This window comes from Sitodiplosis mosellana, unplaced genomic scaffold, assembly GCF_009176505.1.
Source record: "Sitodiplosis mosellana isolate CC-2019 unplaced genomic scaffold, AAFC_SMos_1.0 Smas_scaffold_6226, whole genome shotgun sequence".
NCBI lineage: Eukaryota > Metazoa > Arthropoda > Insecta > Diptera > Cecidomyiidae > Sitodiplosis > Sitodiplosis mosellana.
Genome location: NW_022601467.1, coordinates 11,816,030 through 11,834,386, shown reverse-complemented (window position 1 = coordinate 11,834,386; position 18,357 = coordinate 11,816,030). Strand labels below are relative to the sequence as shown.

Genomic DNA, 18,357 nt, shown 5'->3' with positions numbered 1-18,357 from the left:
GAGCGGCAAAAAAATCGTCATAAAAACAGAGACCAGAATTGTATTTTTGTTTAATTCTAATATCCGACAGCAGTACAAATAAAAAATATCATTAAGAAAATGAAAAAGAAGAAACGATCTATGACTTTGGAGAAATCATTGGTGGCATCCTCTTCGAAGTCCTTATATTCATAGGTCTGTGGTAAAAGAGAAATTTATGCCAAAAAATTTTGTATCACAAATGAAAATTCGCTGATGCAATCGTACTTACATCGTCAAAACTCAGGCCAAATACCAACTGTACCCATGTGGATGAAGCGATTTGTGTAAACAGCTCAATATTTGGTTTTCGTTCTTTAAACCAACAATGAATGGTAAAAGTGAGTAACGAAGCCCACACCACATACAATGAACACGTGTAGTAAACGACTGTAATGTAATAAATTAAAACACTATCTCATGTTAAACGAAGCAACTTAAATCATTTCATAAATAAATCGATATATATATATATTGTACGTATAGTACTTGCCTACAGTTGGTGTATAATAATTTGGCGCATGATCGGCAAGTATCAAGAGCATTGCTATCAAAATGAATAAACTTAGAGCATTCAACATGATTCGAAGAAATCGTTCCACCCAAAATGATAGTAAAACTAATGAAAAGGCCCCTACAACAAACAATACAAATTTCCAGATTTTACACCGTGAACAAGTTCAAATATTTACGCTGGATAAATATATATGTATACCAATAAGAGGCACTGATATGAGTTGATTATAGAACAAACTATTTCGTTGGAGAATAACATTTATTTCTAGCGTAGATATGGAGCTACTTAATCCATCGGCTGTCACAACCGTATATGGTATATTGGGATTTGATTGCACTGAAGATATGGATTTCGTTTCAATTACACGCCATTCGCCCCCATCAAAATCATATCTTGAACTCTAAACGCAAGAAGTTTATTAAGAAGTTTAATTCGATTTGTTTTAGTAAAATATTTCGCGAGTTTGAAATAAAGTTTTAGACATACCCTCGGTATGATGTAAAATGTCTTATTCAATGGAATTAACGTCGCACTTGTGAAATGATCCAACTGTATTTGTATGTTACAACTAACCGCTTCGTATGGCCAATTTCGATTCAAATTCAGACACCACGTAGAAAAAGTAGTTGACATTGATTCTGCCCAAATACTTCCATTTGAAAAGATCGTCACCGTGTACAGTAATGGTATCGATCCAAAGTGGTCGTCTTTGCCGCTGGAAAATTAAATTGCAATTAAATTGAATTACCTCAGTTTGATAGTGTGAAATTTACTTTAACAATCGAATCTGTGGCGTCCATATCAGATCAGCGGGTCCAACTTTGTCCAAATGAATCCGTGACTTACCACCGTATTCTCCTTTTTTCCACCTCATTTTTGGGTCGATCCAATTCTACGAATATTTCGAAATTAGATTTCATTTATTTGAATTATTTTAGTTTCATTTTAATGATTTTCCATCACGGAAATCAATTTTACCGCTCGAAATCGTCCATGTGAGGTCAAAAAGGATTTTTTCGAATTGAAATCGGCATTCACCAAATCAAAGTCCAAAAAAACAGTGCCCAAATCGATGGGAACAATATTTGGATCATATCCATTTAGTAAATCATTTAGCAAACGCTGAACGTCTGTCAAATTCTGGTTAATGGGCGATAATATATCTCCAGTCGAATCATTTTCACAATCATAGAACCATTTCGCTTCGGCTGTACCCCAAGTACTACGAAAAATATTCAATTTCAGTTCGAACATAGATCAAAATGAAGAAAATCGAAAGAAAGCGAAAATGTGTTGAGTTAAAATAATTTCCAAACCTGAAGCTAATGTATTTGATGTCCAGCACATTTGGATCAAAGGCTGTAATGAATGGTGGCTGTCCAGTGATAGCAATGCTAATATTTCCCGATTTCAATATGCGAACCGTTAAGGGCATCACATCTGTTGAACTTAGAAAATTGCTTTGTCGTTTCGTTGAAAGCGGTTGACTTTGGCGTTGCCGCCGTATTTCATTGAACGTATTCCCTCCAGCTCCAAGTACTAAAAACCAAAAATATCTTTCAACAAACATATAACCAATGTGACATCACCCTTCCGAATCCAAAGTGAAAAAATAATGTGTATGATAATAGAAAATACAGACCAATTTCATAGATGGGTGATGATTTGATTTGATCCGTTGGCGATAGCAGAATGTGTGCATCTTTCGTAGCTAACACAAATAGCCGTAAATTCAAAATTGTGTCATCCTTATCAGCAAGATTTCGATTCGGCTTAAGCGAATCGATATGAAAGAAACTCGAATATTTGTATCCAGCTTTCACATCGTATTCCTTGCAAAATTGAAGCTCTGCAAAATGGATAACATTTAACAATCAAATTGTGATGCAGCAAAATCAAAATATCTATGTCATACGAGCGAACCTGTGTACGTAACATTGAATTTATTTGCTTCACTTCCGCTAAAAAATACACTAGCCAATAAAATGAAGTAGAAATTCATATTTCTACTGTGTTGTGCTCATTGCTACGATAAAACTGAATAAATGAACAATTGTTCGCCAAACGATTCGGACATTGCTGCAGACAAGCTGTTCAGTTTTTTTTTTCGTTATCGAAGGATGTTCTGTGCCTACACTGGAAAATAATGAAGCTGTATGTAACATTGAATAAACATAAGTGTGATAAGTTTATCTTGACACGAGCATATACAATATGGAAGTCTAGAAATGTTTTTTAATAGATAACACATTCAACTTTGCATTTATAAATGGATAAATAACATTATTTGAAGCAACTCAATAGCATTGTTCAAACCAATAAATCCAACATTGTTTCATTTAGGAATAATGCGTTAGGAAGAAGAATATGTATGAAAATTATTCGTCCATCAAACAAACGCAAAGAAAAAAACATAAAACCTCCGACTCAATGAAGAATATTACTTCTGTTTAACTCTATGGTTGACGTGTTTTTTTTTCAATCCTTAAAAAACAATCAAAACTGTGAACCATAGTCTGTGAATCACAGTCGGTGATTCATTTTGCTACCAAAACCAAGAACTACACGTACACGTTGTTGCTAATGACAGGAAATAGCATAATAAAATGATCAGATTTCTGAATCATACACATTTTGCAATGTGGTTCCAATGAAACCATTTCATTTCAAATAATTTCGAAAGATATCAATATCTCCCTAAATTTTTAGATGTTTGTTCTTAATCCACTCAACATACGACAACAATTCAGCGGTTGTTTCTCTTTCGTAAACATAATCGAAAAAGCGCATTTCAACAATTTGCTGTCAGAAGCAAGCAAGCAAGAATTGAGATTTTTCCAAGTGTTTGCACTTTTGAAATATGCGATGTGTGTTACGTAAAAAAAACTCTTCAAAGTTTGATTATCATGATTCATACCATCATTTCAAATGAAATAGTTTTGGGTCAAACGCAATAATTGATTACAAACATATGATTACTTGTTTTAATCAATTTTATATAATGTACCTAAAAGAGCTGACGTTTATTAAAATAATACAATACAATCTGTTGTTTACTATATTGTCGATTCGATGCGACGAAATTTAATAGTGTGTCCACTTGAAGAAGTCTAGAAAGGGTCACATTACCTGTAAACCTTAGATCATGCTCGGGAAACGGGTTGTAAATTTTATGTGATGGAAGAATAGCTATTCAACGGTTTATGACATTAATGATTAGTTATAATGCAAGTCACGTGCATATCATCAAATTGAAATACATACATTGTTTTACGCGCAATTTTCTTTATCGACCGTTATAAAAGTTCATTTCCTTGAATTTGCCCTGAAATGATTTATGGTTTTTCAAATATGGAATATTTTCAAGTTCTAATGCATTTCTGACGAATCTGTTGAGCGAACATCTTAGAATTGTTGATGCAAAAAATTACACAAAATGTGTGTGTATTTGTGTGTTCTGTAATAACGTGCTCAAATCTTTGATAGAATCAACCACATGTAAAAATGCATAATTAAATCACATTCAAAAGATAATTTTACATTTTATGGGGGGCATTAAGCATGATGAAATTTTCTTTCCTTTGTAAACATGTTGTAAACCCAATTGAAATGTGATTTTGAGTCCCTATCCCCTGAAAACCGCTTTATGATTTTTTATCTCATTTCTTTCAAAACATGTTCGTTTCTTTACTTTTGACGACCTAAATTCTGGAAACTAAAAGTAATTGTTGATATGAACTTATATCTCAATTCATAGAATGCGAATTCTTTTGGAATATATCACATTCACATACATTTTTATCTTCATTTGCCATCAGTGCATATTTGCTCCTTCTCGTTATACAATTGAATTTTAGACCCACAGTTTTTTTTTTACTTTGCTCGTAATTAAAATTAAGTTCACGTATAAACCGTGTAGGGCAATGGTCGGGTGGAGTTGGTGTGAAAAAGCCTAAATCACATATTCATTTTGTCAATGTATGATTGAGTGATAAAAACTCAATTATACTGCAAAGCACCATTAAATCCATTTTTCCACAACTATTTTTGTAATGGGGAATTTGGTTCATAAATAATAATCCGTTGACGCAAAAACAATTGAAACAGTGCCTTATTTTTCGTATCATTGTTGAGCCAGACATATAATATATTTTCTTATTATTGTACGTTTGATACAATAAAAATATCTCATGACAAAGTGTTAACATTTTGTGATAATGATTGTTATCTATGGAGAGCCTTCCATCTCGTAACTTTAACTTTCTTGGCGCTTGCCGCATCCATTCCATACAGTCGGCATTTGAAAGTGTAACGGACTAGTTCAATAATACTATCTGATTCCGTTAATCGTTCAAATTCAAAACGAACACAATCTGTGATGATCAAACTTGGCTTTCAATACTATTGAAAGCAATTATAATTTTAAAATCAAATTCGCTGTTCATTTTGTGTTTCCAAATTAATTGTGAAGAATTTCAAAAGAGAAAAATAGAGATAAGTCCAATTACGAATAAACTGGGTGTTTTTGTAGACTTCTATATCTTAAAAAGAGATTTATCAATTGTGCTTTGTCTATGCAAAGTGGATTGTGATTTTTGATTGTATACCAAAAAAAATGAAACTAGTGCTGTTGTGGTTTTGTGTGATTGGGTCGCTAGTCGACATCGCGTTGGGTGCACCAGCGGAGCAAAATGCCGAAAATATCGAAAATGCTGAAAATGTAGACTATCGTCTGAATACAGACGTTGAACCGATTGAATATACCATTGATCTTACGCCACATTTTGATAATGAAGGGGGCAATGAACCTTTCACCTTCGATGGAAGTGTGATTATTCAACTACAAGCAACCAAACCTAATGTCAAAACCATCACCCTTCATAAAGAGGAATTGGATATTTCCGAAGTCAGTTTGGCAACAAAATCCAAATATTTTCCATCATTTCCATGGAATGTAGAGAAAATGGCGATAAATAATACTACATATGATGAACGCACAAACAAATATAGCCTCACACTTGAAGAGCCACTCGCCGAAAATAAATTATATGAACTGACTTTTAAATTCAAAGGTAAACTGAGAACCGACATGAAAGGATTCTATCGTAGTTCGTACAAAGAAGGCAATGAAACAAAGTAAGTCCACTTTTTTGTTTAGTGTTCTCATAATTTCTTAAAATCATTTGAATATTTTATGAATGATTGCAAGGAAAAACTAATGAAATACGATTCAAACCAGATATTTGGCTTCCACCCAAATGCAACCAATGCACGCTCGCAAAGTGTTTCCATGCTTTGATGAACCACGATTCAAAGCAACATTCAGCATTAGTATGAATCGACCGACTCATTTCCAACCAACACTCAGCAATACGAAGATTCTGAGCTCATATCAATGGCGGTAAAAAAAAAATTATTTGATATTTCTTATTATCAGATCGTTGGTTCAAACATCAATTCTGATTTTGTCGTGTGAATTTTTTTTTAACTTCATAGTTCGGATTTGGTTCGTGAACATTTCGAAAAGACTCCAAAAATGTCTTCATATTTGGTAGCCTTTATTGTGTCCGAATTCCAATGCCGTGAAAATGATGCGAAAACATTCGCCGTTTGCTCTCGACCAAATGCAATCAGTCAAACTGAGTACAGTTTCGACATGGGCCAAAAACAACTAAACAAATTCGATGAACTCTTTGACTACAAGTATAACACTCATATTTCAAAAATGGCAATGGCTGCAATCCCCGATTTTTCGGCAGGAGCCATGGAAAATTGGGGCTTATTGACTTATCGTGAAACGGCCCTTCTCTACGAACCAGAAGTGTCGACGGCAATGGCTCAACAGAGAGTGGCTGCAGTGGTTGCGCATGAACAGACTCATATGTGGTACAGTTGTTCGCTTTGCGATATCATATAATAATATCTTATTATCATCATTTTTAAACTTTTGAAATAAAGAAATATTATGTTATTACTAATGATACTTTATCACCGGATTTGTAGGTTTGGTGATCTTGTGACCTGCGAGTAAGTTTCGTGCTCAGAAATGCAATCTACTACACAGCACTTCACATGAATTACAACTCGATTATCATTTCTCCTCTTTTCAGGTGGTGGTCGAATACATGGCTCAATGAAGGCTTTGCAAGATTCTTCCAAACGTTTGGTACAGCAATGGTAAGAATATGTCCAATTTTGTGTTTGTTCCTTTTTTGGAAAACAAAAATGGATAAACATATTTAATTTTGAAAAAAAAAAAAATCATCAACAAAAAAATTGTGTTAAAAGGTTGAAACGACTTGGGGCTTGGATCAACAATTTGTTGTTGAGCAATTGCAATCCGTATTCGGCCCTGACTCATTGGAAGATTCGCAAGCACTTACTCACGAAGTAAACACACCCGACGAGATAGACGACAGATTCGGTTCTATTTCATACAACAAAGGCGCTTCGGTAATTAGAATGGTTGAGCACACAATTGGGCACGACACATTTATTTCTGCGCTCCGAAATTATCTCAAAGCAAAGTAAGTAATAATTACTTTTTTTTATCGTTGAAAATGATGTGTCATTTTATTTTTGGGATAAACAAAATCGTTAAAATCACGTGAGCAAATTCGAAACCAGAAATAATAAACAAATTATTCATTGCAGTGAATTGAGTACTTCGTTGCCAGAAAAATTGTATAAAGCTTTCCAAGATGAAGTCCATACTGGTCTAGATGTTACTGACTTTATGAGCGGTTGGGTCACTCAACCCGGCTATCCCGTTGTAAATGTGAATGTTTTCGCCGATCGAAGAACGATTGCGCTGACACAGCGAAAATTCTTGCGAAACAATCCAAAACACGAAGATAACACCGTCTGGAATATTCCAATTAGCTATGCTACAGATAAATGGAACACAAACTTCACCAAGACAAACGCAATTGTTCATTTAAATAGTAAGAGTGAGCAGCAGCATAAGCTGAACGATGTTGCTGAATGGCTTGTGGTCAACGTACAACAAACGGGTAAGTGTATCCGTCATGGACTTCATAATCAAGCACCCTATCAATTTGTCACTGAATTGAACGGAGAACTTTGATTGAAATTCATTTAGAACTCAAGATGATGATGTTCACTTGTTCACATTGATTGTGACACACAATGTGTCCTTGACAATGTCCGAGACATTCAATATTGACGCCGTCATATCCAAACGAATAATCTACATGATAAATCTTTTGGATTCGTTATTTCACGCAAATTGCGATCGTTTTATGGTGCTCATTATTTCATTCGTCTTTTGTCTTTTTTTTTACATTGCCCGATGTATGATCATTATCGTTTGAGATAAAAAAATAATACCTTTTTTCTTCTTCAAAGGTTATTATCGAGTGAATTACGATGACGCCAGTTGGAAGGCAATCGATAAGGTCTTACATGATTCGCACGAAACCATTCATGTACTCAATCGTGCTCAGGTAATGAGAATATTTCCATTCATTTGAAGATTTTTATTCTTAAATGTGATTATAATTCATTTTAACGTGTTACACTAATAGCTCGTTGACGATGCACTGAATTTGGCTCGTGCCTCTCAGCTCAATTATACACAAGCCTTACATACTATCCATTATCTGAAAAATGAAACGGACTATGTTCCATGGTTATCTGCATTCAATAATTTCGATTTCATTTTGGCACGATTCAAGAGCGATGATGCGAAGATATTCAAAGTGAGTATCGATTTGATTCTATCGATGATATATTAACCGCAAACTGTTACAAAATTTTATTTCAAAAGCAATTTCATTCATTTAATACAAAGTTTATTGAATTTAAATTCAACTGTAATATTAACACGTATTTATATATTTCAGAAATTCATCTTGGGCCTTTTGAATAAGGTGTACTCTCACCTTGGGTTCTATCCAAAACCAGACAATGACACTCGCTTAGATATCTACAATCGAAACAATGTACTGAAGTATGCATGCAAATTTGGCCATGAACAATGTATCACTGATGCACGTGCCGAATTCGATAAATTGCTACAGACAAGTCACAAGTATAGCATTTTTTCGACGATTTTACAAAGAAAAAATCAAATTTTTGAAACTAAATGAAATGTGATTCTTTTCTAGAATTCCAGTGAATCTGGTGCCCGTAGTCTATTGTTCGGTGATTAGCGAGGGATCAGACAAAGAATGGACATACTTGTGGGAGAAATTCCAAAATGAAAATGTGGCCGCTGAACAAGTTACAATTCTGAGTGCCTTGGGTTGCACGAAGCAAGCAAACTTGATAACGGTAAATATTTGTTCGAATTAAATGATTCTGAAAAGGTTGATCTATCAACATATTTTAGAAACTTCGACATATGTTTTCGTTTAAAAATAAATAGAACAATTTGAAAAAAAGTCAATTCTAAACTAATCTACTTTTCAGAAATATCTTGATCTCATCTTGACCGATAATATTCGATTGCAAGGTAATCCGTAATTTTGTTACATAGAAAATATAAAGACGGTGCTTGAACTTCTATCTCATTCTCTCTTTTCAAGATAAATATTCAGCGCTCGTATCCACACTGATGCAAAAAGAAAACTTTGAATTAGTTCTCGATTACGTTCTAACAAACCACCAAAATATTACTAAAGTGTAAGCATATTTTGTATTTCGAAAAAAAAAGCGAGAAACTATTAATAATCTTTTTTTTTTCAAAATGTATAGATTCGAGACAGATAATGAATTACCAAAGATCTTGACACAACTTATCGGACGATCAACCACAAGTGAACAAATTGAAAAGTTGCGAAAGTTTGTCAAAGAGAATGATTTGGAGTCGAATAAAAACTTGAAGACCGCCTTGACAAATGCTGATTTCAATCTCAAATGGGCTGAACAAAATGTCCCAATAATCAAGGACTTTGTGAAAGAAAAGGAAGATGAGGTGCCGGGCAGCGCAATGACACACACCATTTCTGGTGCCATCCTTGTAGGCTTGATTTTCGTTTCATTTTTCAACTATTAATACATTCGATTGATAATAATAAACCATCCATTTTTGGCCCCAAACAAGAATTCTACATGTTAGATTTAAAAATGTTGTAATAAAGTATTTTCGTTAAAAAGAATTTAATTTGGATTTCATTTGGACGAATCAGGTTCAATAGATAGATATGCAATTGGGCAAACATCAATGATATGAGTTGTTGATACCTCACCCGTTATTAGTTATTACTTTGCACCTATTTGAAATATTATTACATAAAAATAGTGTGGCAAGAGGTATTTGATTGCTTTCAACATATTGTCTCTGGTATTTGTCACGCAAAATTTTTTATCAATCGACTCAAGTGATAATGATTCCAAATAGACTGATAGAATGTAAGAATGCACTTCAATACTAAATGCAGCAACAGCGACTATCATGCTATGGCTATATCAAACAATGCGTAAGGAAATCCGGGCGCATTACTGTAGCCGAGAGTAGCACACATTTATGCAGCACATAAGCGAAATTCTCTTGCAAACTATGACTGATAACGCATGAATCAATCACTGGTTGAGTTTCGCGAACGATGAAAACTGTATTCCATGTCAATTCATGTTCATCTATTGAACTTAAAACGAGACCACTTGTTTTCCCATAAAGTTCCATTTATGGATGGAAAACCACTTGAATCAACGAACTCTGGATGAATTAACAGCGAGTCAACACTGCAATGTTGATCATGATAATTGAAATTTGCCGCATGTCCGATGCACAAACATCAATAAAAGGTTTTTGCAACTGAATAATCGAATGTGTTTATGTTGTGCATATAGTTTTTACAATATTTTGATATATATTTTGAAAACAAGCATTTACTTTGACCGGTGTTCCAGTAAACTGAAATCGATTTTATATTAAAAAAAATACAAAATATTCGAGATTGAAGTATCGTTCGATAAAATTGATTAACCTTACAGCTTTCCGTTAAGGTTGGAATTGCATAACACTCTAAATATGTGTGCATGTAATTTCAAACGTTTCCCATTTGGGTATCCGTTAGCTTTTCATCTGATTGCCATGCTACATGAGTTGCATCATCAAATATATTACCATGTCATGACATGCAAAAAAGTTGCTCTTGTAAAACTTTGCCGACCATGATTTGGTATTAATTTTTTTTTCGTTCATATTTGAATGAGCCGGTTAGGTCAAGCAAAAATGACGAGAGGAAAGAAAAATTTTCGGGTTAGTTCTTCGCTCATATACACATATATTCTTATAACATTTTAATTTTATGCCTATTTTATCGATCGTTTGATGGGGTTTCATTATTTTTCTGCTTGAATGGAAGCGTTCGGTGTCCTCCATTAATAATTTCTCTTTTTTATTTTAAAATGAGGTATGGGAATTTAAATTAGTTTTTTTTCGTCAAATGTAAAAAAACCTTGGTGTTTGCGCCACGACAGTTCTCGTATGTATATAGCTTAGCATGGATAAGGGTGTTGCATTTTATTTAATAAAAAAATATTCTCCCTGGGATATATTTCTAACAAATTAAATTAAACACACAACCCAGCTGCAATGTCAGCATTCTACATGAGAAATTATTTCAAACGAACGATTGAAAGACTATCTATTTTTATATTCCATCGGAATGAAAATAATCGGAAAATTATTTTATTTTGAATATTGTTGTCGAGTGTTGTTCAGTTTGCATTCCACGATGTAAGTGAATGTCATTGATTGGTCTTATATTACATCTGTCTCTGCGCTGTATAGGCATTGTCAGTATTGGCTGTTTGAAATTCAAACATTCGATTTCAACGGATGAAAATCAAATAATAGTGTGAGAAAAAAGAACAATATTAATGAATTCCCAATTAAACTGATCAAAATCGAAATTGTGCGTAAATGAATATATAAAAAAATGATATATAACACGTCAAACAAAGTATAATAACTCACAAATGACAAACGGTAAACATTTTAATAGTGATTGTTATCAACTACGGGTCGCAGTCAATAGCAGTCAACGATCGAAAGTGTAGCGAGCTAGTTCGGTTCGGCTCGGCTCTAGCACTGCATAGTTATAAAGCTAATTTTCAATTCAGCTCAGCCTATGATGTAAAGACAGTTTCACTTTGAACACCATTGAAAGCAGCCATAGTTCGTAATCACGAATTCAAATTATAAAAACGTATGAATAAATCTAGCTATTTTTTGTATACCAAAGAGTTAAATGTGAATTCCATCTCTCGCGAAGAATTGTTTTTGTTTTCGCTGAATTTATAATTTGTGTTTGTGCAAAGTGTTACATTCGTTAAGTCCAGGGTTTTATAGTTGCATTCCAGTTTTTGAAACAAAATGAGGTTTTCGTTAGTGATTTTTTGTGTGATCGGACCGTTGATTGACACCAGTTTGAGTGCACCAAGTGTTCAAGACATTGACAGTGCATCGAATTCTACATTAGAAAAAGTTGAAAAATTAAATCATCGTCTAAATTCCGATGTTGTGCCTGTAGATTACGTCATTGAACTGACACCATATTTCAATAATGAAACGGGCAAAGAAGCATTCACCTTTGATGGAAACGTAAAGATTACTCTACAGGCTACCAGAGCTGATGTCAAAATAATCACTCTTCATCAAGAAGATTTGAATATTTCGCAGCAATCGCTGACACTAAAATCGAATTTATTTCCATCCTTTTCATGGGATTTGCAAAGTATAAATATCGATCATTATGAATATGATGAACGCACCAAAAAACACAGTATCATACTCTCTGAGCCGCTAGTCGAAAATCTATTGTATGATCTAGTCATTACGTATACGGGTAAATTGAGAACCGATATGCTTGGATTCTATCGCAGCTCATACAAAGATGGCAATGTAACAAAGTGAGTAAATCAATTGGAATTGGATTCTGTATTTTCAAATGGGACTGGGCAGTAAAATTCATAATTTTTTTTACACCAGTTTCGAATATAATCTCGAAATTTATGAATGAGAAAAAGTCAAAGAGAAAAGTTCGATGTGATTTGTCGAAACTTGAATGAAATTTTGTGAAATTTCTCTTTGCAATATTCAGGTGGCTTGCTTCGTCAAAAATGGAGCCGGGTCATGCAAGAAAGGCGTTCCCTTGCTTTGACGAGCCAAAATTCAAAGCAACATTCTCCATCATTCTCAATCGACCAAGTCATTTCGCACCATCGCTGAGCAATACTCCCCTTGTAACTTCTTCCTCCCTACTGGCGTAAGACAAATTTAGAAAATTCCAAACCATTGATTCTTCGTTACAGATCTTGATTTTAAATTTTGTTTCTGTGCAGATCTGATTTGGTTCGTGAAAGTTTCGAAAAAACTCCAAAAATGTCTACATACTTGGTAGCCTTTATTGTGTCCGAGTTTCAATGTCGTGAAACTGAAGATAAAACATTCGGCGTTTGCTCTCGACCGAATGCATACAATCAAACTGAGTACAGCTTCGAAGTGGGTCGAAAAACATTAGCCAAATTCGATGAAATTTTCGATTATAAGTATAGTACCCACATGTCTAAGCTGCAGATGATCGCGATTCCCGACTTTGTTTCAGGTGCCATGGAAAATTGGGGTAAATTATGGCTTAATTTGTCTGTTTCATGGTGTCTCCATTCACTTTTCTTTGTTCTCACTTCACTCTATTTCTACAAACCTAATTCCATCTTTAGGTTTGGTAACGTATCGCGAAACGGCTCTTCTGTATGATCCAAATGTGTCAACGGCTAGAGCGCAGCAAAGAGTTGGTACCGTTGTTGCGCACGAACAAACGCACATGTGGTGGGGCAACCTCGTAACCTGTGAATGGTGGTCGAATTTGTGGCTCAACGAAGGATTTGCAACATACTTCGAATACTTTACAACAGCGTTGGTAGGACCATTTTTTTATTTTCTTCAATTCCATTTTAAATTTCCACTTCAAATCGAAACTAATCGAAGTGAAACACGTTTAAGGTGGAAAAAACATGGGATTTGGAGCAGCAATTCGTAGTTGATGAGCTACAAAGCATTTTCGAAGCCGACTCATTGGAAGACTCCCATGCGCTCACTCACGATGTGGAATCGCCCAGCGAAGTAGCAGACAGGTTTGATTCGGTGTCGTACAACAAAGGTGGATCTGTGATTCGTATGTTTGAACATACATTTGGATATGATATTTTTATTGCCGCACTCAAATATTATCTTAAAACAAAGTGAGTATTAATTAAGTCCATCAATTCGAATCTTATCGTTTGAATAATTTCGTCTGTACGTCGAATTGTTGCCTAATCTGATGCTATGACATTCTCAAAAATAGTGCATTGAGTACAGCCACTCCCGAAACTCTGTACGCAGCTTTCCAAGAACAACTTTCGAATGGACTAAATGTAACTGAATTCATGAGCGGTTGGATTTCTCAGCCCGGATATCCCGTTTTAAATGTGAATGTTTCAAGCGATCGTAAATCGATTCAAATTTCACAACGAAAATTCCTGCGAAACAATGCCGAACATCAAGATAAAACACTGTGGCATATCCCGATAACATATGCATCCAATAAAGAAAACGTAGACTTTAAACAAACGAAAACGGACACATTTTTCGCAGAGGAATCACGGACAATTGATTTGCCCGAAGCCATTGAATGGATCGTGTTCAACGTACAACAAACAGGTTAGTGCTTCAATGTGGAGTTCAAACACTTTGATGTAATCAGTTTGTTGACATGATATTACTGGAACGATGTTATGCGCTTATCTAACAACGTTGAACGGTATTAACACTATGATTGTTCTTGGGGCACCCAGGGCCCCCAGCGAACTTTAAAGTTGAATAAAAGTACTAAACAGTGTATAAACCAACCGAAGTTAAGTCTCATTGTATAGATTGAACATTTCTCTACACGAATGAAAAAAAAACATATGCATATGTGTGAGTATGTGTAAAATACAGCCTGCCGCAAAACTTGTTACGCTGTTGTTCTTGGGGGACCACAGGGCCCCATGGCTATTTTATATTATAACTGGACTATGATAAGAGATAACGACTTGATGTCTGTGGTGAAGTTGTAGTACTCAAGCTGTTCTACAACTTTCTCGAAGACACTAAGTCGTTATCTCTTATCAGTTTCGCGGAATACGCGGAAAACCGCAGAAAACCGCGAAAAAACGCGTTTTTTTCCTTATCATTTTTCACGGAACTGATAAGAGATAACGAGATGGTGTCTAAGGCAAAGTTGTAGTTCTGGTCGAGGACTACAATTATTCTGATTCATTATTCCGTTATCTCTTATCAATTACGCGAGAAACCGCAAAAAAACCGCGAAAAAACGCGTTTTTTTCCTTATCGTTTTTTCACGGAACTGATAAGAGTTAACGAAATAATGAATCGGAACAATTGTAGTACTCAACCAGAAATACAACTTTGCCTTAGACGCCATCTCGTTATCTTTTATCAGTTCCGTGAAAAATGATAAGGAAAAAAACGCGTTTTTTCGCGGTTTTCTGCGGTTTCTCGCGTATTCCATGAAACTGATAAAAGATAACGATTTCATGTCTATGGTGAACTTGTAGTACTCAAGCTGCTCTACATTTCTGTCGAAGAGGCAAGTCTCTTACTTCTTATCATCTTCACTAAAACGATGTGGGAAAATTTTGCGATTTTCGCGTTTTTCGCGGAACTGATAAGAGATAAGCAATATTTGTTACACCAAAATTATAGCAAACTTTGAGTATTACAACTTTGCTTCAGACACTAATTTGTTATCTCTTATCACAGTCCAGATTTCATATGAAGTATCTTGGGGGCCCTGGAGTCCCCCAAGAACAGTAATATGTTGCAAATATGAAGAACAGTCATAGTGTTAATCAGGTGCCATTCAATGATGGGTGCAATTAAAATCTATATCAAAATTAAACATTAATTTTAATCATTCAAATGATTTCTTGTGCATGCGTTTTTTTTTCTCTCTCTCGTTGAATGGAAGTTCTTTACGCAATAGCAAATACAGTCTGGAGTTTGGTTTGCAGTGATTTAATAATGCAATCGCGATAAATGAACTGTGATTGATTAAGATTGTATTCAATGTTTCATAGAGCCATATAATTACTAAACAATTTGTGCAATTTTGCGATCGTTCGTACGTGTTTACATTTGTCATTATGAATCTCTTCATAGGTTATTATCGTGTGAATTACGATGGCGCCACTTGGGCTGCTATTGACAAGGTCTTGTACACTTCGCCAACCACTATACATGTACACAATCGTGCTCAGGTAATGAATGTTTTTTGCTCATTTTAGACTTAAGTCAATTGTACAGTGTCCACTGATTTGCATTGCAATAATTGCTGTTTTCTTCTTCGATTATTAGATTGTTGACGATGCACTGAGTTTGGCACGTGGTCATCAACATAATTATCCACAGGCCTTAAACACCATAAAATATTTGCGCAATGAAACTGACTATATTCCATGGTTATCCGCATTCAACAATTTTGATTTCATTTTGGCACGGTTTAAAAACGAAGAGGCTGCTTTATTCAAAGTTAGTTTTGAGCTCGTAGATTTTTTTTCTGAGTATCACATTTTATGATCTTAATTTGTTCGTATATCTAAATTGTAGGATTTTGTTCTCGACTTATTGACCAACGTTTACGCACATCTTGGATTTTATCCAAAAGAGACAGACAAGCGCTTGGATATTTACAACCGGAATAATGTGTTGAAATACGCGTGTAAACTTGGCCATAAACAGTGTATTGACGATGCACGTGCCGAATTCGATAAGCTCTTACAAAAGAATTACAAGTAAGTCATTTTACCGTGGCAAACATTCGAACTTAAATGAAATGATTTAATTTGGATTTTTTTTTTCGAAAGAATTCCAGTGAATCTGGTGCCCGTAGTCTATTGTTCGGTGATTAGCGAGGGATCAGATAAAGAATGGACATACTTATGGGAGAAATTCCAGAAAGAAAATGTGGCCGCTGAACAAGTGACCATTCTGAATGCTTTGGGTTGCACGAAGCAAGCACACTTGATAACGGTAAATCCACATTCCATTCTTTAGCACAAAGTGCATTCCATTCATTCATAGATAAAGAAAAGATTAGATATTTATAAAATGCAATTGATGTTTTCCAGAAATACTTTGATCTCATTTTGTCCGATGATATTCGATTACAAGGTATGTTTGAATTTGCTGAGTTATTTTCCACTAGGTGTAGGAAATGATAGTAATGAGTGTTTTTGTTGTTATAGATAAACATTCGGCCCTTGCATCGACGTTGACACAACAAGTAAACATTGATTTAGCACTCGATTTCATTGTGACAAATCATAAAAACATTACTAAAGCGTAAGTCTGTGTGCCCAGATATTTTAAAGTGCATTGTCCTCAATTGATAGCATATTTGTCTCTTTGGCGTGTATAGATTTGAGTCGGAAAAAGAGGTGCCAAAGATTTTATCAAGCTGTGTGGCCCGGTTAACAACCAGCAAGCAAATCGAAAAAGTTCAAGCCTTTATCACCGAAAACAAATTGGAATCAAATGAAATCCTGAAAAAGGCCGTGAAAAGTGCACAATCCAATTTGATATGGGCCGAACACAATGTACCGATCATCAAAGATTACCTACAGAAAAATCCAAATAGCGCATCAACGCACACCATTTCATGCTTTATCCTATTGAGTGTAATTTTTATTTCTATTTTTAATTGCTAGCACTTTTTGTGTGACTTTTATGACCCACATCAGGTTTAGAAAATATAAACATTCATAAGAGACGTCAATATATTGCGCTCATTTATGAAAAACTTCATATCTGTCTGGAATTATTTTGTTTGACTTTTTAATTATGACAACAAACAATGGTTTTATGACACCCGATTAGATTGGTTACTTCAGTCAACGATTTATTAGCAATAAAGAAATATTGTAGTCAAAGCATGGCGTATTCAATGAAATATCTTGTTTTTGTATATTGTTTGAAGAGGAAAAACAATAGTTCGACACAAAATCTCAAAAATATCATGCTTCACTTTGATCATTTGCCGTTTCAACTAGAATTTATTGAATAAAGTTGTCATCAAAACAATTCTTACTTGAGGTGCTTGCTTGTTTAATAGCACGAAATAAATTACAAGTGGATAAATTGAAATGTACACATGGACATTGGACATGATATTCACAATTAAAGTTATGAAACTGTTGAAACGGACTTTAACTCAAACCGATTCGAATCACACATTTCAATTTAAAAAAAAAACGAAGAATAAAATGCAAAAACAGGATCGCAACACAATGCATGATTTCTTATTCGCTTTCGAAATGATTTTTCGTCTCTGTGGTGACGACCATTGGTGACGATATACTCAACATCGATTTGAATACAAATTAGTTCCGACAGTTGTAGAATTACAAACAAACCTTTACACTAAATCAATTGTCTGGAAGCTGAAAAAAGCGATTATCAACTTTTCAAGTCCGGGGAATGTAGCAACGCGTTCGTCCAAAGGTTCAGCATAATCGCAGACGTGCAATCGTTTGTAAAAGCCCTGATCATAAAGCGAATGTCTCATCTTGCTCTTCTGTTTTCTCAATGCCATCAGTCAAAATGATCAAAATATCCAGTTGAATTTTGCTCTTCAATAGAGCCTCTTTGTGGTATCAAAGGTTGCCTGTGTTGAAATATACACGATTTGATGAATATTTATCCGTTTCGTATATTCTGATCATTTTTTATGGACCAAATTTAAGGGAAATTTAAAGCATTATCAATAGCGAGCTATCATTCAAAAATCGAATCACATTAAAAAATG

The 18,357-nt window shown here is 34.7% G+C and overlaps 2 protein-coding genes across 2 annotated transcripts; one reads left to right on the top strand and one right to left on the bottom strand.

Annotated features, from left to right (window-relative positions):
- Positions 1–33: 33 nt before the first annotated feature.
- Positions 34–18,216, bottom strand: LOC129578001 (acetylcholine receptor subunit alpha-like). Its single transcript, XM_055466016.1, has 11 exons — positions 17,966–18,216; positions 2,459–2,671; positions 2,178–2,384; positions 1,852–2,074; positions 1,514–1,757; positions 1,309–1,427; positions 1,022–1,250; positions 734–935; positions 512–652; positions 251–408; positions 34–176 (listed from the first exon to the last, which is right to left on the bottom strand). The coding sequence occupies exons 2-11, from the start codon at positions 2,535–2,537 to the stop codon at positions 57–59; spliced, it is 1,722 nt and encodes a 573-aa protein (XP_055321991.1). The 5' UTR covers positions 2,538–2,671; positions 17,966–18,216; the 3' UTR covers positions 34–56.
- LOC129579438 (uncharacterized) lies at positions 4,712–17,357 on the top strand. Its single transcript, XM_055469520.1, has 27 exons — positions 4,712–5,671; positions 5,775–5,936; positions 6,032–6,421; positions 6,539–6,562; positions 6,646–6,712; positions 6,824–7,062; positions 7,190–7,548; positions 7,904–8,001; positions 8,083–8,256; positions 8,401–8,588; positions 8,665–8,830; positions 8,969–9,011; positions 9,085–9,181; positions 9,254–9,551; positions 11,886–12,418; positions 12,610–12,774; positions 12,851–13,131; positions 13,229–13,428; positions 13,512–13,750; positions 13,855–14,210; positions 15,714–15,811; positions 15,909–16,082; positions 16,161–16,345; positions 16,418–16,583; positions 16,682–16,724; positions 16,799–16,895; positions 16,972–17,357. Exons 1-27 carry the CDS (start codon positions 5,151–5,153, stop codon positions 17,258–17,260), a joined length of 5,652 nt encoding a protein of 1,883 aa, XP_055325495.1. The 5' UTR covers positions 4,712–5,150; the 3' UTR covers positions 17,261–17,357.
- Positions 18,217–18,357: the final 141 nt, after the last annotated feature.

Bases quoted from the DNA above. Each gene is read 5' to 3' on its own strand.
- LOC129579438 (XM_055469520.1), top strand. From the start codon at position 5,151: ATGAAACTAGTGCTGTTGTGGTTTTGTGTGATTGGGTCGCTAGTCGAC. The intron at 5,672-5,774 runs GTAAGTCCACTT...GATTCAAACCAG, and splicing joins AAAGAAGGCAATGAAACAAA to ATATTTGGCTTCCACCCAAA. The intron at 16,725-16,798 runs GTATGTTTGAAT...TTGTTGTTATAG, and splicing joins CGATGATATTCGATTACAAG to ATAAACATTCGGCCCTTGCA.
- LOC129578001 (XM_055466016.1), bottom strand. From the start codon at position 2,537: ATGAATTTCTACTTCATTTTATTGGCTAGTGTATTTTTTAGCGGAAGT. The intron at 1,758-1,851 runs GTTTGGAAATTA...TATTTTTCGTAG, and splicing joins ATCAAATACATTAGCTTCAG to TACTTGGGGTACAGCCGAAG. The intron at 1,251-1,308 runs GTAAATTTCACA...TTAATTTTCCAG, and splicing joins CCACAGATTCGATTGTTAAA to CGGCAAAGACGACCACTTTG.